Here is a 27,540-nt window from a genome sequence, read left to right as displayed (position 1 = left end):
CACACAAAAATAAATAAGTGAAGTGTTGGATGTGTTAATTAATTAGATGGTAGGAATCCTTTCACAATGCACACACATATCAAATCTTACAATTTTATTTGTCAATGATACCTCAATAAAGCTGAAAAATTAAATAACATTCATAAATGACAAAAGCGCAGAACGATAGATAACACACAGTGATGTCATATCATTGTGACCAACAGATCAAAATAGACGGTGCTATGATGAGGTGGAGGAGGGGTTATAGCTAGTACAGTAACAGATGCACTCCGGAAACATCATTTGCTGGAGAGTCCCTTTGCCAAGAGAAGTTTCAGTGTCCTTTGTGCTGGCCTGACCCCATCTGAAGAATGTGTTCCGTTCAATACCTTCCATTTGAAGAGAAATAGTGACCAATGGGAGTATATGAGGAAGAAGTTCTGGGTGGGAAGGATTCTAGGAACTGTGTCTGAAGAGAAATCGTTTTACTTATATGTGGAATCTAACAAAATAAAACAATAAACCAAAAAAAGAAACAGATACAGAGATATAGAGAACAAGCTGACGGTTGCCAGAGGGAAGATATGTGGGGGGATAGGAATTTTTAAAAATTATATTTTATAGATAGATAGATAGATAGATAGATAGATAGATAGATAGATAGATAGATAGATAGATGATAGATAAATTACAGAGCCTGTTTGTCTCTGAAATTCATGACCCAGCAAATTTCAGATTGGGATGACAAGGGGTGAATAAATCACAAAAGAGATCGTTTAAAGAAGTGAGAATGTCTATTTGGCGAAAACAAAATACTGTCATTCACTGCTTACATGGCTATAAGGATATCAGCAATTGCACTCAAATTTCCAACAGTTCAGGCAGGAACATGGATGAGAGAAATAGGATGAGGGAAGGAAAAAATCCTTGAGCATGATCGTGCCACTACGAACATTCTGAAGGCAGGCCGATGGAGTTCTAATATCTGTGAGTGAGATATTAGAACTCCATCGGCCTGCCTTCAGAATGTTCTAATATCTGAGAGTGAGAGCCCATATGTGCACGTGAGCCTAGTGCTGCCATCTTTTCTGATTTGTCAGAGGAGCCAGAAATCTAAATATTTATGTAACGTGTCTCAATTTTTAACTTTAGCAACTAGTTCAAAAGTTTTAAAGGAACATTCCACAGGCCAAACATCTCTCTATGGACTGCTGGCAGCCCCGGATTGCCAGTTTATGTCTATGACATTTCTAGGTTTCAACAGAAAGTAGCACTAAGATACATGGATGGAATATTGACTTGAGCTATGAGAGAATTTTCAAATGTTTGAAATTGATGTAGAAAATAGGCTCTCCATCCAAGTTCTGAGCAATGGGAAAGAGTCAAGAAAATACTGGATGACAACATATGAGAGAAAAGATTTTCTCCTTAGCAGAGATGTTGAAACAAATTATAATTTACATCAGAAAAGTGGTTTACAGTTTACAAAGAACTTTTATATCAAATCACATTAACAGTCATTAGGACAGTTCTTTAAGTAGAATATTAGGTATTTCTATTTTACAAATGCATAAGCTGAATAACTGAGATATTAAATAACTCAGAGATGTCATCTGGGAAACTGGGCAGAACTAGAAATTGGATGACTCAGGTCATCTAACTCCAAATTCAAAACTCTTTCCAGTGCTACTTCAGACTCTAAAACTGTAAGAGTCCAGTCCTAGCTATGTGCTGAACTGGATTTGCTCCTCATTGCTTTCTTGTAGTCAACCCACTCTCCCCAAGTCTTCTACACATGTCCAAATCCCTGAATGCCTTCCTGACCCTTCTGTCACTCCCTGAAAGCTCTTCCCTTCGCAATCTTTTGTTGAGTTTATTCCAACCTGGCTCTGTCGGCTATAGGAATGTTCTTCCAACTCTTAGTACTCCAAACTAGACTCATCCTTGACATGCATTTGTCCAAAATTTCTGTCTATATGTCTTCCACATATTTGTCTCTAAGAGGACAAAAGCTGTCTTAATCCATGAAGAAAGCCACATATGTACACACACAAACACACAAGAGTTGGTACTTGATCAACGAATCATCAAATGATTATAATTCTTGGACTTTTAAGTCAGCCTAGAAGAAGAGAACCAGTTGCCACCTGTTGCTTCTATTCTCACAGACTTCCTTCCAGAAACTTTAACTCTAACAAAAGCCAGCTGGGTAGCCTTATTTCTACACATCCAGTACAAGAGAAGCAGTCAAGAATATTTGGTTCTCTGTATTTCAGGGTCATCAGTGCCTGTTAGAAATATATCATAATTCTTTGGGTTGACATGAACATTGGCTGGGAAGAACACCAAATTTTGGAGAAATTTCTGGCTAACAAAGCTTCCAAATAACTTAGTTTGGCTAAAACATAGACTTTTAAAAACGTAAATACTGCCAAGCGTTTTTCTTTGCTGACTCGGGGACATCAAGTCTTCTAAATATGTCTTCTAATGCACTATATTTGAGCATGTGCAGCCAAGTATCATTCAATGTGAAACAAGTTATTATAACTTGCATCTATCACCTAAAATGAAAGAAAAAATGCACAGAACATGGAAATCATGCATAGACATAGGTAAAGGAGAAAAAATAAAATCCCAAGAACGTTGCTGTATTCAGGCAAGGAAGGAGAAGACTATTTTTGTTCTGTTTCAATTGTTTCATTTTTTGGTCATCAAGCCAGTCAAATGACCTGTTAAGAATATTTCATAGCACTTAGGTTCCAACACTTTAATCTCTCTAGGCAAGGTTCATATTTGTGTGGGTTACTTATTCTCCCTTTGTTGACTAAGTCAATAATCAGAATCAGCAGGTTTGGAGTCAGGTTGGCAGGGATCCGCAGTCTGGCTGAGGAGAAGTGAATATAAAAGCCCCAAGCTTATTGCGACCATCACAGAAGCCCACTGGTTCTTGGCAAGATGGCTTCTCAGCGCCTGCTCCTCCTCTGCCTGGCTGGACTGGTATTTGTGTCTGAGGCTGGCCCTGTGGTGAGTGCTCAACTCTGTGAAGTCTCTTTCATACATTTCCTGTGTACACTAGAAGAAGGACAAGTGACTTCCTCCAGATTTGCCAACCAGCTTTTGTTCCAAGGGCAAGGGTACCCAGTATCTATTTTCAAACATCATTGATTCAAACTTTGAAAAGAATGAGGTTCTGCAGAGCTCCCTGAACTGGAGCTTGGACTGTGGGTGCTCTTCTCTATTGCTCTGGTTCATTGGGGTTGCAATGCCTGGTGTCTCAGTTTCCTCAGATTGATGATACAAATAAATACAGGATATTCATGAAGCTATTAAGATTGGATTTTCAGAAATACATTCTCTTATAAAGTTTATTTACCTTTAACTAATCAAAATGTGTTTATTGATTAATCTTTGAAAGGCTTGGAAGACAACATTTTAGTCAGGTATTTAATTCTTAAATCCCCTAGAAGAATTAACTAATACTATAAAATTGGTCATGAAGTAGTTTGACATGATTTTACAACAACTAGTAAGAGGGAAGTACTACAGCAACAACTGACTAAAATGCTCTAAGGAAAAACTACTTGGTTCTATGGCACATTACATCTTTTTCGTAATTCCTCTCAAATGGTGAGGCTTAACAAAGCAACTACTCTTAGAGGGCCTATTTTCTTCTCTGAAATTCATTATACACTCCTCTAGTCGACTGCAGTGTATCTGGAGGCAGAAACCATTCTTGCTTTGGAAACAATCATGTCTGTGTCATACTGAGTAAGGGAAGCTCATTAACTGTCAACACTTTTTGTTGCTGGAAATGGGATTAGCATGTACTTCCTGCCTTGTTCCAGATTTCTAGCACCATGGAGAACAGATCCTTTGACTCTGACCAGTTTTGTTCACTTTTCACTTGTTTTCTCTATGCCCAGGGTGAATCCAAGTGTCCTCTGATGGTCAAAGTCCTAGATGCTGTCCGAGGCAGTCCTGCTGTTGATGTGACTGTGAAAGTATTCAAGAAGGCTGCTGATGAAACCTGGGAGCCATTTGCCTCTGGGTAAGCTGCCTGACAACCCCACATGTGAGACTTCATTATATCTTCCCATTCTCCAGCCACCTGTTGGAGAAAGAGGCTCACATCCATTTACTTAAGAATCTATAAGTAGATTGAAAATGTAGGCAGAGGTCAAATGGACCCTGAGAAGGATGTTCTCCTCCTGCTTTGCTTAGCTGGTGAAGAACCTGAACAGCATTTAGGGCAGATGGTGGGGGAAAAAAGGACCTGGCACCTCCTGTACTCCAGCAATGGTTCACCACATTTTTGGGTCACAGAGCACTTTAAGAAGGTGATGAAACCTATGGACTCCATGCCCAGAAACACACACACACACTTGCACATGTAATTTCAGGAGTTTCACAGATTCCCTGGTGTCCTGGTATAAAACTCAAGCTCAGTCCTTGTCTTCTAGGGAAGATATACAACTTGGGTTAATTTATTAATTGAAGGAAAGAAATTGACGGGCAGCATTGACAAGCCATCTGTCTGTAGTTTATGTGGATCATCCAGAATCGAGGGCTTTTGTCTAGCAAACACTTGTGGAGCATCTGCCCTGTAAGACTGGGGGCTGTTGAGCTTAATACGAAAGTTCACAGGAGAGAAAGATACAGAATGCAAAACTGCCGCTGACCAATCTCTCAAGCACCCATCAGACACAAAAATGACTTCTCACCTTCATCAATCGCTTTACAATTTTCAGGGAGGTTTTCCACCTCCACTGGCAAGAATTTCAAAGAAAATGCATATTAGTGACCCTAAACCAACTAATGCAAAGTAAGGAATCCTCACCTGCAAGCAATACTGCTAAGAGTTTCTGTATCCTGGGAGGAGAGTTCCTGTGGGTTTTAATTGAATCCCAAGAACCACGTTATGATTATTCATGCATCATTGGGGAGCCCATTTTATTTGGTGTGGTTCCAATTGAGTTTTTATCTCTTAAATCATTTGTTTATAAAAATGTCAAGCACAGTGTGGAAAGCAGTTACGAGAATATTCTAAATGAGAGATACAATGGACACCAAAAATATTCAATCGCCCATGCGAATCATTTTCCTTATGACAAGACGAAAAAAAAAGTTAAATATTTTTTTTCCTGGAAAAGAAGAAAGGTGGAAGGGTGATAGAGTCAATAAAGACAACTTCTGTTTTTATCTGTCTTAGTTTTTTTCAGTCTGATGGAGAGCAATTTCAAACAATAGCTCCTAAGCTGGTACTTATACAGAAATAGAAGTTGCCTAGTTTAAAAACTTAAAAAGGAGTTGCCCAGCTACTTGTTATTGATAAAGAGTTACCAAAGACATTAAATATATAAACGAACGATGAGTCAGATACGGGTTTCTCTTTGTAGTTTGGGGTTTCCACTGTGTGTACAAATGATACCCACTTCTGAAAGATATCCTCATACCACGAGGGAGGAGTGATCCCTTGTAGAATGGGAAACTGCAGTCAGAGTGGCGTAGGGCCACTTCCAGGGGTTGTTAGGAAGCTTCACCCAAACACCAACCCTGAATTGCAATGACTCTTTTTGAAGTGAAACGTTATGCCTCTACTTGTTCTCATAAAAGAAAAAAAATCCACAATGAGCTTTTTGAAACATTTCTGACAAATTTCCTGTCAGTTAATTTTAGACATTTAATAGAATTTTCCCTATCCTGACCTGGCTGGGAAAATACATATATTCACATGCACAAACTGCTCGTGTGTGTGTGTGTGTGTGTGTGTGATGGTATTTATTGCCATGGTATTTATTCCCTTAATGCCTAACTTAAACTGGACCTTTGCACCTTTTAGGAAAACCAGTGAATTTGGAGAGCTGCACGGGCTCACAACTACTGATAAATTTGTAGAAGGGGTATACAAAGTAGTATTAGACACCAAATCCTACTGGACGGCGCTTGGCATTTCCCCCTTCCATGAATATGCAGAGGTAAGTATGTAGACATTTGAGTTGTATTTTATTTTTATTTTGTTGTTGTTGTTGTTGTTTTTAATCCCAGGAAATGCACAGTTTGCACTTTGCATATGATAGAAATGCAAATGCATACCATGAAATGTCATTGAACTAGCACAGGTTCCCATTCCCATTTCTGCAATCAGAAATCCACAAAATTCTGAAAAGCAAGCTCTCTTTCCAGGTTTGGTGAAAACTCATTTAGTAACATGACCTGAACTTACATGATGCTCTTTAAAGTCTTCATTCACTCCACTGAATATGACTATTTGTTTGCTGAAGAAATATTAATATGTTAGATTATTAGGCAGCCCTCCAGACCCCACTCAGGTGTTGCGCAACAAATAATAGATGTATTATTTTACTTTTCTAAAATCTGAAAAATGATTCATTCCAAAACACATCTGGAACCCAGAGGTTTGGATAAGTGATTTGAGGCAATGCATATAGAGACAGCAAATGTGCAATAATAACGGCAACACAATGGATAACATTTATCCAGCATCTATCACATGCCAGACACTGCTGTGTTGTCTGTATTTAACCTATTGGATCTTCACAAAGTACCCATTGGAGTTAGTCCTATTTTTATCCCCATTGTGCAGATGAAGAAAGTTAGGCTCACAGAAGTTAAATAACTTGTCAAAGGTCACAGTGCCAGTAAGGGGAGGAGCAGTCCTATTTATCAACAGAACCTAAACTGAATTTAGCCTTAGGAGTGCCTGGACAAGCTGCATAAGAAACCAAGCTAATAATAATAATAATAGTAATAATAATGCTACATTTGTAACTCTTGGTGTACACTCTGCTGCTCTACTTATGAGGTACTAAGAACCTCAGAGATATGCATGGCCCAATCTCTCGGCCTCCTCCTTGTCTGTAATTCCTTAAGTCATTTAAAACAGATGGCTGTCATGGAAATAGAATCCAGACCTGTTGTTCAGAGCTAAAGATAAACCAATTGCATCAAAAATAGCTCAGCATGAAAAGTAGCCATTGTCTCTGGCTTAGTCATGGATGAGGCTTTCAGTTGACATAAAATATTTCCTTTGGTAGACAATGTTGCCATGGAAACTGGAGGGCCTTATTTGACTTCTGGGGCCCACAAGTTACCAAGGTACCTTTATCTACCAAGAAGCATGTCTCTGGCTACTTCTTAGCCAGTCAGCAAGACACAGAGCGGGATCACGGTCGGGTGCAGGGTTTAGATGGCACCTACCACAAGACCCGTGCCCCTAGACAGTCTCAGGGCCTACCCTAGAGCACCAGATCAGCTTCCCTACGACCACTGTCTGCCCTGGGTCTCAGCCTGATGAGACCATCTGAAGACATTCACTGCTAAACTCCCCATGACATGTTGCTCCTACTCAGTAGACGTCAGCTTCCTTGTCTGCTGTTCACTCGTTTAATATTCATTCAACAAACATTTTAAAAAATAAAAACCTTGAGCACTCTGCTAGATGCTAGAGATTCAGAAGTGAAAAAACATTTCTGTCCTTGGAAAATATTAGGCAGGACCACAAGCCCAGGTTGGAGTCTGAATGACTCTGCAGAATGAGAGAGCAAGCATGAGCCCTACGGAGGCTCTTCAGTGGCTGGTGAGTGCATGGTGGGTTCAGCTATGAGTTCCTTTCCTGCCACCTTCTTCTGCTGAGAGCCTCCCAGAATGCTGCTATCCTTCAGCACTACTCACTCCCTCCTTGACCAATGACCCAGGTGCCATACTAGCCTTACAGAGAAAGTTAGGAATTTCCTTTGGAGCTCTTAGTCCTCTTCATTTCATGGATTTTTGAGCAAAGGTTATGCCATTTACACTTTTTAGGAAGAATCAAATGGGGATTGAGGCCAATGTCACTCTAAGAGATGTTTTTCTGATTTGATTTCAGAAACTTGGCCTTTAAACATTCCCTTTCTCCTTCAGAGAGATTCTTAAGTGTTTCTCACCTCCACTTGCCCTGATGCTGTTTTTCTTTTTGGAATGTTTCAGTCAGATTTTTTTCCTCTCCTGTCCCCAAGTAATCAAGGTTTTCTTTTTCCATATTTGGAACAAAATGTACTTATCTAGGGTGTGTTCCAAGCTCAACCCAAATCCTAAACCTAAAATAAGTAAAGGTAAACACCTCTTCACTCTCTTTCCTGAACCAAAATTTTCCCCGTTTGCCTCAGTCTAAGCACCTAACGATCCCAGCACCTGAGTCTCAGAAACTCTATTAAATTTACCTGAAGTACGTGACTAACTGGAACAACATTTTGATTGACAATTTGCCCAATTAGAAAATGTAAGTGAGCTCTAACACATGTGTGTGTATTTCAGAATTCCAGCATGACCTTCCACACTCTGTTGTAAACAGAACCCTTCAGGGCTTTTACTCCCTATTTCATTGCTTGTTCTATACATAAAGATATAATGTTCATGGTAGAAAATGCAAAGGAATAATTGGAGAAAAATATCTGAGTTTGGAACCAGGAGCCTTAACTTCCAGGTTTAGCCCGGTCACTGTGTGAACTTGGACCAAACATGATAATTCAGAATTCTGGTTTGCTTACCTGTAAAATGTCAAGAATGTTCCCTTCCAGCTCTAACATTCTATGTCGCTAAATCTGCGGTGGGATGGGCAGTCACCATTCTCAAGACGGCAGGTCATTGAATGCCAGTTTCTACATCCTCCTCTCTTTTTCCTAAAACCAAGAAAGTGGACAAGACCATTTAGGCTTTCTGTGATTTCCCTCAGTCACCCTGACGTTCAGTGTGAATTTGCATTAAAAAAAAAAAAAGGAGAGAGACTTGGTCATACAGGAAGTAGAGAAGAACTTTTGTTTTAAGGACTGCACAAAACTCCAGTGGTTAGCTGGCAGGCATATTTGGATTTTTGCCTTTTGTTCTAACTGCTCCAAAAAATGAAGTAATAAAATAAAAAGAATTGCTGTAGCAGGAGACTTCCAGTGGTTTCTCGGTCCATGACTCACGTTGTTGGGTTCTGTTAGAAATGGATCCCATCTGTGTTCTCTTGTAGGTGGTGTTCACAGCAAATGACTCCGGCCAACGCAAGTACACCATTGCTGCTCTGCTCAGCCCCTACTCTTACTCCACCACAGCCCTTGTCAGCACCCCCAAAGAATGAGGGACCCCTCCTTTGGTCAGTTTAAAGGAGGAGAAACAGGATTGCATGTAACCAACAGTATTCCATTTGTATTAAAGCAGTGTTTTCACTTTATAAACTATGTTAGAAACTAAGGCAGAGACAATAAAACATTCTTATTAAAAGCACTTCCCATGTCGTTTGAACTTGCTTTGTTTTATTCCCTTATTGTCCACTCCAAAAGGAAAAGAAAATCCAAATTTTACAGAGAAGCACAGGAACTTAAAAATATCTCTGGCTGAACTCTGAGGGATATCTATACTTCCACTGTCTTTCAAGCTAAGCACATATGCAGCATGGTCTGCAGCCATTAAAAACACACATCCTGAAAATGCAAGTTTTCTTGTCCTTTAACCTTCAGCGAGTAGCAACAGACAAATTCTAAGGGCCTACTTCTTTACTCCTGCATGCTCTGTAAGGGCTTTATTGATTTCACGAGCAGCACAGCTCCACCAGGACTGACCTGCAGCAACTCAAGCTCTCTGATCCCATTCAGAGCAACTGACCCCACCCCCTCAGTCAGCTGACAAAGGGATGTAATCAGAGAACCCGCACACCCTCAATTCACTTAGACTAATGCAATATTCATGTTTCAAGAGGTGACTATATGCCAAGCACTATTTTAGGTGCTCTGAATATAAAGAATAAGATTGAGTGCCTGCATTTAAAGAGCTCACATTCTTTTGAGAAGATAACTATGTCAATGGGATTTGACATAGGCTTTGGCACAAGGCACAGTGAGGGTACGAAAGAAGGAGTAGCTTGGAAAAGTCAGAGAAGGACTCTGAATAAATGTCACTGTCATGCAGGGTGTCTGGTCCCACTCCCACTCTCGGCGGGTGGACACAGGATATGGTGAGGCCAAAAAGGAACACCAAAAGAGCCATGGATAGGGGTTCATATCATTATATTCTCACTGGTGACTGGGTTGGAGATACTGGAAGCGGGAGCCACACGACCCTCATCTGCCGTCCACTTCTCTGCCAACAAACCAACACCCTTGCCAACGTAGCCACAGCAGTTATATTAGTGGCTAATGGCTAACCTGTAACAGCTGATGGCCAACCAGCCACAGAGGATGGCCATCTGATTACAGCTGATGGCCATCTAATAACTGAGTCAGCACCTTTCCACGTGAGGCCGAGAGCCTAGAAACTGCTCTCCTGGCTCTGTCCCCACAGTCACTTAATCTGAATCTTGGCAGTTCACCAGGTTGAAAAGCGAGGTGTTCTAGGTAGAGAGAGCAGAGATTGCAAGGCCAGGCCAAGTGAAACAACTTGATAAGTTGAGGGAACAGATGGGAATTCAGAATGTTGAAATGGAGGAGGAATTAAGGTGGGCGAGGTTGTGCTGCTGTAACAACCCCATATATCTGTGGCTCAACAAAATCAAAATTTATTTCTCACTCCAAGTCCAGTGAAGAGCTTCTTCATCTGGTGACTCTCAGGATGGCTATCCTCCAAAAGATGACTCAGGCCCCAGTTTGATTTACTTTGTGGCTTCAAGGGACATCTATTTAGTAAACTGAGGGAAGAGAGTGTAGGGACAGAGTCCCAGAGAGCAGTTTCCAGGCTCTTGGCCTCACGTGGAAAGGTGCTGGCTCGGGTAGTAGATGGCCGTCAACTGTGGCTAGTTGGCCGTCAGCTGTAACCAGTGAGCCATTGGCCACTAATATAACTGCCGCGGTTGCGTTGGTTGGTCAGTCGGTGGGTTGCCAGGCAGAGAAGAGGACAGCAGTCTGCTGGTCGTGTGGCTCCAGCCGCCAGTGAGATGATAGTGATATGACACCCCTATCCATGGCTCTGTGGGTGTTCCTTTTTGGCCTAGCCATATCCTGCGTTCTTATGTGGGGAGCGGGAGCAGAGACCCCACAGGCAGCCCTGCACGACAAATGGCACAGCGAGCAGGGTCCCCAGCACGACAGAGAGAAAGTATGGTATTTGTTCCCTCTGTGCTCAAGTGTCACACATGATTCCTACTGATCTTTCACTGGCCAGAAATAGTGGCATGGCCCCATTTTAGATTAATGGAGCAATGTGAATTGCAGGGAATCATTTTTCAGAACAACCCTACATTCTGGAAAAAAGCACTAATCTCTGTTGGTCAATAATCATCAGTGGGATTGGGAGTGGTGGGAAAGAGGTTGGAGTGAAGGTGGCTTTATAAGCTACCTGTTAGAGTGTGAATGTATCTTATAGACAATATGTATCCATTGATGGAAACCTTCTCATCGGTCATTCCCCATGTGGTTGAGACAGGGTAATTACTTGCTGTGCATAATCTTCATCCAGGATTCTCCAGGGAAACCTGAGTTAGACCCAAGGTTTAGGACTAAACGACATCATCAATCTTTCCATTTTCCTCCGAATTCAAATCTAAAATCTTGCCACTCTCTAGCTAGCTGTGTAAAGAGAGTAAGACATTTGAAAAGAGTGGAATGGAGGGTTGGACTCTTTAACATGTACTGAACTTTCCCATAAATGTATGTGGTAGAAGCAATGTCTCTGAGTCTGTTTAATGAGGTTAGCAAGTTTCTCTTCCATGTATATTGGGTTAATGCATATCAAGTTGCCATTTTAATAAATTAAATGGTCAAATATTATCAATTTCATAAGATTCAATCTAATACATACAATGATTGTATTGGTCTCTGACCTGCCTGTTTATATAATGCTACATTTTCATTTAGCTTCTGTTAAATAGCTATGGATTTCTATTACCCAAGCGGTATGAAAATATGAGTCTTTCATGTATACATGTACCTGAATTGAATTTTCCTGCCCCCACTTCATCTTGCTATCAGCAAACTTAATCCTGTCCATTGAAATCAATTCAGTTTAACTTCTAGTTTAATGCTCAGCCTTCTCCTTCCTTTCTAACTCCGTCTTTAACCAGCCACCTCTTTCTCCTTCCTTTCTAAATTTCATCTACCTCTAGAACCTATTTAGCATCTTGGCATAAATTGGAATGTGTTGTCTGGGCCCTAATAGTCCTCTGTGCATGCTGCTTCCACTGAAATGATCCTTTTCTCCTTTGTTCTTTGTTGTTACGTGTTAGTATCTTGGCAGAAGCTTTCCTTTCATACTTTCCTTTCATAGCCACTGTTATGGGTTGAATTCTGTCTCTTAAAAAGATATGTTGTTTCTTCAGCCTAAATCAAGATTAGAAGAAAAGTTCAGTATTAAGCACCCGTACCTTCATGGATAAGCTTCAGCTTGCTCTTGCCAAGAGAGGAGTGCTTGAGTTACAGAAGGCATAATTAGTTTGAAGAATTCAGCCTTTTTGTAAACTTCCAGATATCAAAATAGATTTTGATATATAAATGTGTTTTCAGAGATGACACTGCCTCTATTTTTATAACCATTTCGCCTGGACTATATGATCAGTCCTATGAATGTATCCCTAAATGTGGTTATTGAAAACCGAATAGCTGCCTCATGACAATTAAGCACATGTTATTTAAGGAGGAAAAAATATTAAAATTTGAATTGAGTGTGTAGGCTCCCTATCATTATAGTGTTTCTTTTCCCATACTAGTCAATGACTAACCTAAATTATAAATGTTCGTAAAGGGTTAATTGTCCTACATCAAACTTGTATTAAATAATTCCATCCACTTGAGGATTTAGAAAAGGTGGAAGCTGGGCACTAGTTCATCTGCCTATGAGTTAGTAAAGACTGAAATAACGTCCCTTGTTGAGTTGGTTATTTTGAAATATTATGTAAAAAATTATCATTGAGGTAAAACAGTTCTATTAACTGGAAGATCACAGGATATATCCATCATATTTTTCAGGACAGATAGTTTTTACTGTGGAGCAAATAGGTAAAAGTTATACTTTATGGTAATTACATTTAGGTTCTAAAGAAAAGAATCTGCAGAAAAATCTATGCAGTATGTAATTTGTCCAGATTAATTTTCATTTGGGGAAAGAAGTTCTGAAGTATCCCCAAAGCAGTTTGCTCATCAATTGAAAGTCCTCCAAAAACAGAACTATTGGGAAACCGTGGTATGTGGGGTGGAAAAGAAAAGCTCCCTCAGTTTTTTGGAGGGAATAACTTTAAAAATACTTAAATAGCTAAGTTTACTTGGTGCAGTTAATGATTAAACTTGTTGATTTTAACATTACTGTTACATCTGAAATAAACTTATGTGATATTCTGGTTAAAAAAAAAAAAAAAAGATATGTTAAAGTCCTAACACCCAGTACCTGTGAGTGTGATATTGTTTAGAAATCGTCTTTGTAGATGTAATTAGTAAAGATGAGGTTATTAGGGTGGGCTCTAAACCAATCTAACTGGTGTCCTTATACGAGGAAAATTCAGACAGTCACACAGGGAAAATGTGAGAATGTCATGTGATGACTGAGACAGAGAATAGAGTAGTGCAGCTACAAGCTGAGAACATCAAGAATTGACAGCCATCAACAGAAGAATTGTCCACTAAAGCCTTCAGAGGGAGTATGGCCCTGCTGACACCTTGATTTCGGGCTTCTAATTTCCAGACTTGTGAGACAATAAATCTGTTATTTTAGGCCCCGCAATTTGTGGAACTTTGTTATTGCAGCCCTGGAAAACTGGGAAATGAATATAGCCTCCTATGAGACACTTCCAAATTTTATCCTGGTTTGTACTCATTGTAACTTTCTTAAATGTAATGTACTTTACTTAAATGTAAAACAAATTTACATTTAATATTCTTCTTTTTTTTAATTTAGTGATGCTGAACATATTATCTTATGTCTACTGGCCATTTCAACCTATTGTTGTGAATGGCATGTTCACATCGTTTGGCCATATTATAAAGCAGGTCCATTTTATTGATATTGATTTATAAAAGTTCTATGTATATTAAAGATATTACAAGTTGTATCTGAAAAGTAGGTGTGACCGATAGAGGAATAGTTATCTAAGTTGTAGAAAACCATATCAGCTGAGATACCTTGGTGGAAGTCAGTGTGATAATTGCAAAGAGGAGGGTGGGGACTAGGTTATAAGAAGCAGACAGTTGAAAAAATCCTGGGGAAAAAGTTGGATGGGTAAGTTAGGTTCAGGTTAGAATAGAATAGAATCACTGAATGCTGGGTTTTGGAGGCTTTTTGGCAATAAGAGAGCTGAGATGCAGAATGTTACGTAATTTGCTCAAAGCTATGCAGACAGCTTTGGAAAGCCCTGAAAGGCAGAAAAACGCATTTGCCACAGTAGCCCAAGGGTTCCCAATTAATTTAGACAGTGAGGATCTGCTCATCCGAAGCCTTGAAATAACAATGAATGTTAATAAGGAAACCCTGCCAGTAAATCACAAATGTAGATATGTGCTTCTCACATATCAAACGTGGTGGTCTGCAGTCAGCCTTACTTGCTTTGCGCAAGAGATAAATATGTTAATTAACTCAATTCATGACCTTTCGCACGAGTCAGAAACACCGGTGTCTCTTACTTCACTAAAGCTAGAGGGATCTTCATCACGTTTTATCAGTTTCCCAAAGACCTAAGGAAGAATGCTGTGGATAAAGATTTCACCCTATGGTGGGTAAATTTGGGGAGGGGGACTGTAATGGTTGATTTTATGTGTCAACTTGGCTAGGCCATGATATCCAGTTTTTAGTCAAACATCAAAATACTAAAAGTTGCCATGAAGGTGTTTTTAGACATGGTTACATTTCCCCCCAGATTTATTGAGATATAATTGAAACATAACATGTAAGTTTAAGGTATGAAACATGATGATTTGATTACATATATATTGTGAAAAGATTACCACAATAAGATTAGTTAACATCTTTATCACATCACATGGTTACCCGTTTTCCTCATGGTTTCAGATATGAACACTGAAAAGGAATGGAATGCTCACTTTGTACATACCTCTGAATATGTTTATATCTCTTTAGCCTTCGTCTCTTCTCCCTCCATCAGTGCTTAGGGACCGATGCTGCCAGAGGACAAGAGGGAAAGTATAAGAGAAGAGATAATGAATGAATGGGGTCATATAAATTTCCATGGTGGGAAGATGAGACATGGAAATAATCATGGTGTGGCCAGAGCAGGGAGGCCAGCCGGATGGACAGTGGACAGCTCATGAGGCCATCTCACCGCCATTAGAAAGAGGCATCAGAGAGGGAGGACGCTAGCACCTGGAAAAACACACAGGGGGTTGTTGTTGTACCATTATAGGCTGGCGATGATAAAGAACAAGATTCAACCAGAAATGGAGACGAGAATGATGTTTCCAGCTAAAATCCACCAGGAACACATCTGTGTAGTTGAACAGGTTGGATGTATGACTCATTCTAGCCAGAAAGAACACACAACACTCTCACTAACAGGCTATTATAAAGAATCTATTGTGGGATTTGGACTTTGGTTGGGTGATTTGGGGAAGAGTCTAAGGAAGTGGGACTTCACTCTAGGTTGGATTCTATCAGAAAGTGGGGTCAAATCTATGAGCAAGTGAGTGTCTCAATGGTTTATCCGCAAGGAGGGCCAGCCAGAGCAGAGATAAACCATAACTGGTAAAGCAGAAGCAGTTACTCCTTTCAGTGAGAGGCAAGATTTGGTATTTTGTGGGTTTCACAGTGACTTTGTTTTTGTCATGGTCTCGGAGCAATACAAACCTTGTTTGTATTTGATGTATTTGATGTCTGCAAAATTGCCGTGTCCAAGGGAATAACATGGCCCAGACAGGCTTGTATAACACTGAAGCCAGTGCCCAGATACCGGGAGCTGCTACCTCAATGTCTGTAGAGGTATTAAGAATAGATATCAGCAGATAGTGGTGATAGCTTTGCTGTGGTAAAGGAGACAATTAGAGGAGGCCATGAAGTCTCAGGCATCCATCCTGGCTAACAGATTGAACAGATGAGCCAGTAACTGAGCTCAGGAATATGGGCAGGAGAGCAGATCTGCAGTCAGAGATGGTGAGTTCAATCTCAGCTGTGCTGAGCTTTAATTAGTCAAATCAGTTTTCCATCTCATACCTTGGAAGTTGGCATTGTGCGTACATATACAGGCAGAAAACAAAGCTCATTAATACTAAACTACCTCCTGAAACATTTGGATAGCACCTGTCAAACAATGAAATTGAGGGCATGTATGCCTTAAACTGTATTCTGTCCACAGAGGCAGCATCTCCTAGGAATTTTTATTTTTCACCCAAACTGTCAGTTTTACAGCCCATTCCTTCCTTTTACTTCACAGTTTATAGAACACACCCCTCCCATAGCACCATTACTCCTTACTTCCTTTCAAAATGGAAATAAGCTCAGAATCAATTCCATTTTCCTAGCTCCCCATTCTCTGTGGGTTAGAACTGCCCCAGTTCATTTAAAGCCAAGGCATGTGGTAATTCATCTTTGGCAATCAATGCAAACGCTGAAGGTCTGTTCCGGAACCACTGTCAGCTAGCAAGAAGAGAGGGGTTACACGCAGCCTGCTTAAATAAACATCTGAAATGTAGAGCTTCCCTCTGGTTCAGCAGTCACCCACCTGCTGTTGCTGCCACTAATCTCACTCTCCAGGAGGCTGAAGGTTGTGAAACTGGGTCTAAGGCCTGATGTGGAAATGCAATGTGGGCTTAGGGAGAGAATGCTGAGGCTGGTATGAGAGCCCCAGGCAGCTTCCTAGATGAAGACTCGTGCTGAGCTGAACGAAGTCTCTTGACAACTTTCCCCGGGTATGTGTACTTGGAAAATATATTGGAATAGACAGTGCCTAGCACACCATCAGTGCTCACTACATATTTGCTGAAGGGAAGAATGGAAGGCTTGGCTCCCGGTAGGTAACTAGGACTCATCTGAGTCCTTGTAGGCCCCTTTGGTTTTACCAGTGTGGTGTTTCCCCCTCATACAGATATGTAAGAAATGGCACCGTGACCTAACACTGTGCAAGAAGTGAGTCCCTTTTTTGGGAAACACTAAAAGACTACCAGCTCCAGGGAGTAACCCAGTTCAAATAGTGAGTGCCAGCTTCTGCACCCTTGGATTACTTTCAAGAATTTGTCACTGAGTATGTTTAAAAATAGAAACAGTCTATTTAAAATGTCCTTCTGCCTAGGGCCAGGACCAAAAAAACAAAAGGGTCCCTTCATTCAAAATAATAACTAAAGCCTACTGAATGGGTTTTGCTTTGGCGTCTTGAAAGGCAGAGACTCTCTGCTATCCCAAGCTTTTCCATAGAAAAGCAGCAGGCATTGGAGCCCTGCTTGGGACTAGGTGCTGCTGGGAGTTCGGGGCACTATATGGGGGATGCGGGTCCCACATGGGAAGGTGGGGCCTTGTCAGCAGTCAAGGCCTTTCCTGCCTGGGGTTTTGAGAGGCAAACACACAGTAAAATCTATGAATACGCTAATGTATAGTTTAGCTGCATTGCCAGCATCCTTTCTATTCATTCCTCTTCCATTGAGTAGCAATGGAAATACTCTCACCCTGAGCTCCCGAAGTTGGTGAGTGAAGAGCCCATTGGTCTAAATCAATCAGCAAAATATCATCTTTGCCAGGATGTTTACTTTCAGGGTGCTCAGGGGACCTAAAATGGCCCAATCACAGGGAAACTCAAGACTTCTCTTTAATGGTGAGAGAAAAATGTAGTGCCTCTCAAAGAATGCAGCATTACATTGGGTCATTCAAATAATCCAGGATAATTTTTCCATCTCAGGATCTTTAATCACATCTGCCAAGTTCCTTGCACAAGTTCTGGGAATAGGCACATGGGCATCTTGGGGAGGGGGGGGTCATTATTTAATCAGCATACATGTATTGATTTACTCAACAAACATTTAACAAACATCTACTCTGTACCAGGTGCTGGGGCTATAAGGATAAATTAATACAAAGACTCTGTTTTTAAGGAAATGTTCTTAGCATGGGAGACAGGCATGCGAGAGGGAGAGGGAAAGAGAGAGGGAGAGAGAAGAAAGGAAGGAAAGGAAAGAAGGAAGGGAGGAAGGGAGGCAGAGAGGAAGGGGAAAAAGAAAGAAGAAAAAGAAGGAAAGAAATCATTGCCATAAAAATATTTAAAATGCTATGGTAGCATAATAAAAAAAAAACTTGTTCTGATTCCTGGGGGGCCTAGAGGCCTCACAGAGGAAGGGACAGCTGACCTTGCCCTTAGAAGCTAAGCAGGAGGCAGCAGTCAAATGAGTAGGAAAAAGCTATTCCTGGAGAGGAGACTGAATTACAGAGAGATAAAGATTTGAGGACACATTAAATATTCAGAGAAAGGCAAGCAATCTTGTCTAGTGCATGACTAGGATATTTCATATAGGACAGAAGAGTGAAGGGTTATGCTAAGAAGTTAAAGAAACTATGGGTAAAGGGGAAGCCAGTGATGGTAAAGAAGGGTAACGATCTGATCTGATCTGATCAATATTCTTTTTGTTTTAATTGATATCTAAGAAAATAAATGGAAAGGAAAGAAAATGAATTACATGATTTTAAAGTTCCCTAACTGATCTAAAGTTCTGTTGTTTCATGATTTTTATTCAACTTGTTCTCCCAATGGGATTGATAATTATAATTCTTCAGTTTCTAGGTCTAGAGTGAAAAACTACATTTACTCCCAGGAAATGACTTTTTTTTTTGTATTTTACTTATTTATTTTTAATATTTTAGTATTATTAGTGTCAGGTGGAAAATGACTTTTAAAATAAATTTTTAGATAAGTAGGTACTAAAAATTGTTATTTAAAAATTACTCAAGAAATATATGAGTATAGATCCAAGATGGAGTAAATAAACACTGTTCCTGTGTCTTTCCATGAACACATTACAATTAAGTTATAGAACAATCAACCTGGAGAACCATCAGAAGTCTAGCTGAACAGAAGTCCAATAACTAAAAATATAAAGAAGCCATGTTGAGGCTGGAGGAGGGACGGAGATGTTGAACTGTCCCCAAACCTTCCTGCAACAGTTGAGAATCAGGAGAGATATTTCAGCCACAGCAGATTCCCCCCAGAGAAGCGAGGGACCCCAGACCTCCACACTAGGCACCCCAGCCCGCAGTACTCATGCCAGGAAGAGGAGCCCCCAAAATATCTGGCTGTGAAAAACAGTGGGGATTCTAATCATTCTGGTCTGATTGAGGCTGCGGGAAACCCAGACATCCTCTTAAATGGCCCAGATACAGACCAGCTCACAAGCACTCACCTTGGGCTCCAGTAGAGGGACAGTGACTCAGGGGGCCGTGGAGACATGGGAGTAGACCGAGGTGTGTGGCTTCATGGGGAGAACTGGAGGACCGTCAGCATTTTCCTGGTGAGGGGCCTACCTTCGTGCAGCCAGAAGGTGGATGTCATTTTCCTGTGTTAAACTTGCCCCCTCCAATCAAATTTGAATCTGATTGGTCTGGTGAGCTCTGCTGCTTGGCCATGCTGACTCACTGGGAACCCACCCCACCCAACTGGTGCACCACTGGAAGCACTTTCTCTGACAGCACTCCTTCTTGGAAAACTACTGGAGTCTGGTAGGCCCCAGTCAGGTGGCAACAGGCTTTGGTGTGCTCTGAGACTTTTGCTGAGTGGCTCCAGGCTCAACACTCGCACCAAACCAGAATTTATATTAACCTGGTGACCACAACTCTTCTCACTCTAGTGAGTCCTCGAGACTGTGCCTCACCCAACTCACATACCACAGGAGACATCATCAGTAGCTGAACCTTAAGTAAGCTAGCAAGCAGCAGAAAGCCTCGGAGTGTCAGGAGATACCCCAGACCCAGTACTGGTGGCAGCTGTCCTCAGTTTGTAGTGTAGCCTCTCCCACACACCACCTGGTCCAGCACAGGCAGCAAACTGTGGATCACTTTGTAGCTCCTACGAAGTAGCCCCCAGCCTGCACCACAGTCCCTCCCAAGAGGCCCCAGAACCAATACACTTTGAGGTTGACTTCACACCACAGCAGAGCACTGCCCAATTAGCCCCACAAGTGACACACACAAATGGTGGTCTCAACAGGCACCAGAGCCTGCTGGGGCAAATCCCATTCAGTGGGGTAAGCCTTCAGCACAGCAGCCCATAAGCTGTGGACATAGCCAAACCCCACAGCCAGTCAGTCTAAGAGTCAATCCCACCCACTTATGTACCAAAAGCAATCAAGGCTCAACTCTAACAGGAGGGAGGGCACACACACCCACACAAGGGACACTCGTGGACAATGCAGCTCAGGTGACCAGGGAGACTGTGTCACTGGGCTCTACCAGACACTTAATACGTAAAGACACTTGGCCAAAACTGGGAGGCATAGAAGATCTACCTAATACATAGAAATAAATAGAGAGGAAGCCAAAATAAGAAAACCAAGAAATGCATCCCAAATGAAAGAACAGGAGGAAAATCTAGACAAAGAACTAAATGAAATGGAGGCAAACAACATACTGGAGACAGAGTTCAAAACCATGGTTATAAGGATGCTCAAGGAAATTAGTGAGAACTTCAACAAGGAGATAGCAAGCACAGAAAAAGGACCTAAAAACCATAAAAAAGAACCAGTCAGATATGAAGAATATAATAACTGAAACGAAGACTACATTAGAAGGAATCACCAGCAGACTAGATGAAGCAGAGGACCGAATCAGCAATTTGGAAGACAAGGTAGCAGAAAACACCCAGAATTGAGAAAAGAAAACAGAATAAACAAACAAACAAATAAATAAATAAATAAATAAATACGGATAGTTTAAGAGACCTCTGTCCCATAAAACTGCACAACATCAAGTGTAACAACATTCATATCATGGAGAACCAGAAGGAAAATAGAGAAAGCAAGAGATTGAGAACCTATTTGAAGAAATAATGACTGAAAACTTTACAGTGAAGGAAATAGACATGCAATCCAGGAAGTGCAGAGAGTTTCAAACAGGATGAACCCAAACAGGCCCACACCAAGACACATATAATTAAAATGGCAAAGGTTAAAGACAAAGAGAGAATTTTAAAAGCAGCAAGAGAAAGGCAGCTAGTAACCTATAAGGGAGCTCCCAAAAAACTGTCAGCTGATTTCTCAACAGAAACTTTGTAGGCCAGAAGGAATTGGCAGGAAATATTCAATACGAGGAAAAGCAAGGTCCTACAACTAAGATTACTCTACCCATCAAGGCTTTTATTTAGGACAGATAAAGAGCTTCCCAGTCAAGAAAAAGCTAAAGGAGTTCATCACCACCAGACCAGTATTACCAGGAATGTTAGAGGGACTTCTTTAAGACAGAAAAAAATCAAAATCAAAATCATGAATAAAATGGCAATAGCTATGCATTAAAATTACTTTAAATGTAAATGGATTGAATGCTCCAATGAAAAGACATAGGAGGACTGAACGGATAAGAAAAAAAATGCTGCCTGCAAGAGACTCACTTCAGATTGAAAGACACACACAGACTGAAAGTAAACTTCATGAAAATGAAAATGAAAAAAAAAAAAAAAAGCTGGGGTAGCACTACTTATACCAGACAAAACAGACTTTAAAACAAAGCCTATAAGAAGAGACAGTGAAGAGCCCAGTAATCCCATTTCAGGGTATTTAGCTGAAGAAACCCAAAACGCTACCTCGGGGGGGATGTGCGCATCCATATGTTCACTGCAGCGTTGTTTACAGGGAACAAGATGTGGAGGCAGCCTGGGTGTCCTTTGATGGAAGAACGGATAAAGAGGAGGTGGTACATATATATGGTGGAATATTGCTGGGCCAGGGAAGGGAAGGGGTTCTTGTCATCTGTGGCAGCATGGATGGACCTGGAAGGTGTTGTGCTGAGTGGCATTTGTCAGACAGTGAAAGACAGATGCAATGTGATTTTGCTTATGTGGAATCTAGAGAATAAAATTAACAAACAAAACAAACAAACCCATAGACAGAAAACATTTTGATGGCTGCCAGATGGGAGGGGGGTTTGGGGTGGTTGTGTGAAAAAGGTGAAGGGAATAAAATACAAATTGGTAGTTACAAAATAGTCACAGCGATGTAAAGCAAAGCACAGGGAATACAGTCAATAATATGGTAATAACTATGTATGGTACTGGGTGGGTACTAGACAGGGGAATCACTTCTTAAATTATATAAATGTCTAACCACGATGCTGTACACCTGAAATTAATATAAAATAATACTGAATATCAATAAAAAGATTAAAAATTTACACAATTATTTCCTCCAGTGTATATTATTGAGTCTTTGGATAGCTTTTATTTCCTTATACAGAGCAAAAACCTTTCAGACTGCAGACTTAGAATCAATGTATGTTGTTTAGGGTTTCTTTTTCACCTTTAATAAATTGTTGGACTTCTTTGAAATTAAAGTCTAGAGTCCGGAATTAGTTTCTAGAAAAGTTTTAATAAGGCCTGTAAGTTTCTGGGGTTTATAAAATTTCTCACCTACTGTTTTTTATTCCACTCCCTTAGACCTTCAAATTTTCCTTAATCACCTCTATTTCCTGGTTTATCTTGAATGGGCAGCAGTACTTAGCATTTAGCTTTTTCTCTTTTGTCACTGAACCTCTTTCCTGTGGCTTCTCAATTGATCCTTACTTTCACTCCTTCTAGACAGTTGTGAAGACCAATAATGACATATTTGAGTTTAGAAAGTGCTTGGTCCATTCTGCGCATGTAATATGTGAAATATTTTTATCTATGTGAAACTCTGTGAACTGACTACATTATCCTATGAAAAATTCAAAAAGTTAGTCAGGATAACTGTCGGATTAAATGGTCTGTCATGAGTCCCCAGCACCTTTTTCTCTGAGACGATAACAATTTATGACCCAACAAGCAGAGGACAAGAGGTATAGACCAAGGCAAACTCCATTTGTTCCACCCGAGCCTGTTTTGGCCTCAAGCGGTGATTCTCAGACTTTAACACACATCAGAGTCACCTGGAGGACTTGTGGAACTACGGATTGCTGGGCCATACAGACGGCTTGGCCAGAGCCTGAGAATTGGCATTTCTAGCAGGTTCCCTGGAGACACTGCCACTACTAGCCCAACACACTTGGAGAATCATGGTCTCAAATGATCAGGCCTGGACCAACGTCTACATCTGTTTGAAAAGGACGCATCAGCTGCAAGGCTACGTGAACAATTTAGGTTGTGTCTACTGCCATGTTTTTCCATCGTAGCTGCATTTTAGAGTCAGTTGGGAATATTTAAAGAATATCCATGCCTAGGCCCCAACCCAGACCAATGAAATCAGCTGTCTGGAGGTCCAGCCCAAGTGGGATTTAGTTTTAAAAGCTCCCCAAGTGATGCTAATATCACCCAGCATTGAGACCCACTAGCCAAGAGTACCATCCATTGAAACCATTCCCAAACCCTGGACAGCCCCTGAATCAGCTTTACAGGACTTCCTAGACAAGGAAGTAGGAGGACCATATCTCTGGGAAGTTGTTCCAGAATATCCATAGCTCCTCAAATCCAACTCAAACTGAAACTGTATCCCCTGAGAGTCTACATTCTACTGCCTTAGAGAAAAGCAATTTTACTAAACAGAATCCATACTCTAAGGGCTAACATAGAAAAAAGCTTCAGTTAACAAATACTTGTTGCATTCCCAATAAGCGTGCCAGTAAAGATTAAAAAGAAATGGTTCTTGTCCTCAAAGATGTCTCATCCCAGTAGGGCTATTATTATGTACATTTGAACACACTTGATTATAAAGAGTTTGTAATGTTGACTGACGTAATCAAAATTGGTTTTTAATAAGGTCAAAAATCGTTCTAAAAGAGAAATGGAGTGTTTCCACTGGAGTTTATTTAAGAAACACAAACTCAGTCCAGCTAACTTGAATGACAAGGGATTTATTTATATGAATCTCACAGAGCACAAATGGAACAGACACAGTTGGGCCTCACCAGATACTGGGTCTGGAAAGGAATCAGGAACTGAAGTAACCACATGTTTCTCTGGGCTGCGTGATTGATAATGTGAGTCCCCTTCATTCTCCTTGCAGACCAGCTTCTCTGCTCACTTAACCACAAGGAAGGAAATTGGGCTCAGCACCCACTTCCTCAGTCACTATGTGCCGTCAAATTGCTAGGACTCTCACTTGCTTTCCGTGGGCACTGTTGTGCTCTCTCTGGGTGATGCCTGACCCTTGCCCAGTGAGCTGTGGCCAGGGAAGTTAGGGTGTGTGTAACTCTTCCTGTGAGGAGCTGAGTAAGGCAGGCTCTCTGGGAAAGGATGATGGGCATGGTTGCCAAACCTACTGAAACAGCCACGAAACAGTAGTTACTACATTCCCCATGTTAACAATACAAAGTCAACTGTGTACACAAAAAGAACATGCACAGTAAGAACAGGAAGAAAGACCCAGGGAAACATGCAAACAGGGCATCAGTGACATTTATACAATGCAGCAAGGAAAGTGAACAAACAGGAATTGTTTTCTTTCTACTTGCTAAGGTTAATCATTAGTTAATGAAGACCAAACTCGCCACACAACATTTGTGCTGTTTTGTCCAAATCATTTTTAAAATTTGATTGTTTAAAATTAATTTAGAGGTTGCTTTTAAAATTTATCTGATGATTATAAAAACATTGACCTGGTTCCAGTACCTAACTACATAAAATCATACTGAATGTGTCTCACTGCCATCCCTGCGCCTTCAATCCCACTGCCTCCCTCTCCCCACAGACCACTGTTTGTCTTAGTTTCTGGTTTGTCCTGCCAGTCACTTACATAAAAAAGAAGCAAACACACACATACATTTTCACTTCCCTTATTTCATTCACAAAAGGCAGCACTTTGTATAGAGAATCGTATTTTGTCCCACAGGACACCATTAGCCTGGTAACCAGTATGTATCCGTATATGGAATTTGGGCCCCCTTTTCTATGGATACAGAGTACTTCAGTGTGTGGATGACCAGAGCCTATTCAACCAACTGCCTCTAGGTAGATAATCATGTGCTTCCAATCTACTCTAAATAACACCTCCATGAATAAACGTATTCATATGTTGTTTCATATCTGTAGAGATGTGTCCTTCAGATAGATGCCTTAAAAAAGATTTCTAAGACAAAGTGTGATGCTTTAGTAATTTTGTTGGGTATTGCTCAATTCCCCTCCACAGGCGTTGTGACATTTTGCATCTTATATGAGAGTGCCTGGTTTTCTACAGCCTCACCAAGTGCGGGTGAAAATTCAATTTTTGCTAATCTAATAGGTCAGAATCAGTATTTCGATGTAATTTTCATCTGCATCTCTCTTGTTGTGGGTGGAGTCCATCATCTTTCATATATGACTTTTCGCCTCTTTTTAAATTAAATGTCCTCGTGTGAGGTAACTGTAGACTCACATGCAGTTATGAGAAATAATACAGAGATCCCTGCACCCTTTCCCCAGTCCTCCTCCCCGTGGTAATATCCTGCAAAGTTATAGTGCGATGTCACAACCACCATACGGACAGCCATACAGTCAAGATACAGCACAGTTCCTTACCTTTCTTTTTATGTGATACTTTTATATGAGTTGGACAACATGGGGTCAACGCATTCCATTTTCTTCTCCCACTAATGATCAAACATACAAACAAACCAGAAGACTCTAAAGATGACTCAAGAAGGTGAATGGCCTGGAGAGACCCAGATTCTCAAGGATCAACCCAGCTGTGTGTTCCAGGAATTGTTTTTCTTGCCTCCTTGATATCCCAGTCTGGGAGGTAGACATCTGTACCTCAGAAATGCCAACAGGAGCAGACCAAAAGAAAAATAAATGCCCCCCTCCAAGAAAAGCCTGCTGTCTGTAATCTAACAACCTAGGAAAGCAAAGGCCAGCAGGCGGACACCTTTGAAATATACCTGTCTCTTCTCCAAAAGAGAACTCCAAGAAAAGCCAGGGTGAACCCTGACCCCCCTCCCCTACCTCCTCCATCGTATCAAGGTGGTGCTCTCCCTCAGAGTCTCTGGGGGGAACTCTGTGCGAACTCCCCTCATGTGATCTGTCCAAGACTTTTGCCCATTTTCCCAATGGATTTCCAAGTAGGTTACAAAATATGTAGAAGAAAAAGTGGTTGGCCCTTGAGAAGCCCTTGGCAAGCATCTCCCTTACTTGGCTGTAGCCTACCTGGGGAGCAGAAACTTTCTTTTTCATTCTCAGCACTCAGCACATTGCCTGAGACACAGCAGGAGTTTAACAAATGCTTAAAAATATTGGGGTTGGAAAGATTGGAGACAAGGCTATCAGAAGTTACTAGACAGGTTAAGAGACTATCTAATCATCCTACACAAAATGACATTTATACAAGGTCAAGGGATAAGAGTACAATGAAGGGAAACTCTGTTTTCACAACAGAATGGGGACCCTGTTCTGCCTGAACAAAAGCACTCGGAGGATTTCACAAAAACTACAGGAAAACTAATAGCCACCATGATTTTTCCTGATTCTAACCACAGTAGTGGTGGGAAAGAAGGAATGAGAGGAAAGAGCAGGTAAAGAAAGGGGAAAAGGGGAGGAAGGACTGTGTAAAAGTAAGTCACAAAAGTTCTTGGGGATGAGCGAGATGTATTTTTTAAAGTACCTCAGGTGGAAATTGTTCCAGAGGTAAATACCTCCTCTTTGATAGGTAAACAGCTGTTTTCAGCTTCTGCTCTCAAACTCTTCCATCATTATATTAGTGTTTTGTGACATTTATTTTACAGGAAGGGTGACTTTCACTTTCCATATTTGATTTTTTTATTTAATAAACATATTGGCAGTGAATTTTTTGCTATTCTTTGCTATAATTAATGTTTTAAAACTTAGTGAATATTTTTAAATTTTAAAAATATGTTGATATTGAAACCTATGTAACTTGACACTCAATAAACTTTAATTTAAAAAAATATGTTGAATAAAAATGATGAACATAGCTGTCTATTAGTTATATTGGTACGTTGGGCAAAATGCATTTGGCTGATGGCCCTGAATAGGCATAATTAAGGCACTGATCCTACCGAACACAGTTTGGTAGGAGATATGGCATGTATGTATTAATGGAACCGTCACTTAGAATGCTGTGGAGGGTTCTATCCTATTAGATGGCAAACGGCGCTCCCTTGACAGAATCACTCGCTCACTGAGCACTAGATGCTGGAGTACAAAAATGAATGACACGCACCACTGCTCTCAAAGGGCTAAGTCCTCGGGGGAAACACAAAAGTGCCAACAAATACATGAATGGCATAAAATATGCTTTCATAGGGTTCATGTATTGTGGGGCAGGAGTTCAAGAGAACAAGTGGCCGATTTTACTCGGGGAAACCAGAGAAGGCTTCCAGAAGAGCTTACTGAGTCTTAAGAGATACGTGATAGATCCTCTGGTGGATGAGGATAGAAAAGATAGTGTGCCAAGGCAAAGGGGTCTGATACTGGCCATGGGGTGCAGTCCAAAGGTGGCCAGAGAATTGAAAGGGTGCGACAGGAATGTACAGTGAGGTGCTGGTTCTGGAGAGGCAAGCAGA

The 27,540-nt window shown here is 40.9% G+C and overlaps 1 protein-coding gene across 1 annotated transcript; it reads left to right on the top strand.

Annotated features, from left to right (window-relative positions):
* Positions 1-2,806: 2,806 nt before the first annotated feature.
* TTR (transthyretin) lies at positions 2,807-9,249 on the top strand. Its single transcript, XM_081078671.1, has 4 exons — positions 2,807-3,006; positions 3,906-4,030; positions 5,822-5,957; positions 8,996-9,249. Exons 1-4 carry the CDS (start codon positions 2,938-2,940, stop codon positions 9,101-9,103), a joined length of 438 nt encoding a protein of 145 aa, XP_080934797.1. The 5' UTR covers positions 2,807-2,937; the 3' UTR covers positions 9,104-9,249.
* Positions 9,250-27,540: the final 18,291 nt, after the last annotated feature.

The sequence above is a fragment of the Rhinolophus hipposideros genome (assembly GCF_964194185.1).
Source record: "Rhinolophus hipposideros genome assembly, chromosome: 17".
In the NCBI taxonomy this organism is placed as follows: Eukaryota; Metazoa; Chordata; class Mammalia; order Chiroptera; family Rhinolophidae; genus Rhinolophus; species Rhinolophus hipposideros.
This window is presented reverse-complemented; position numbering and strand designations above follow the sequence as displayed.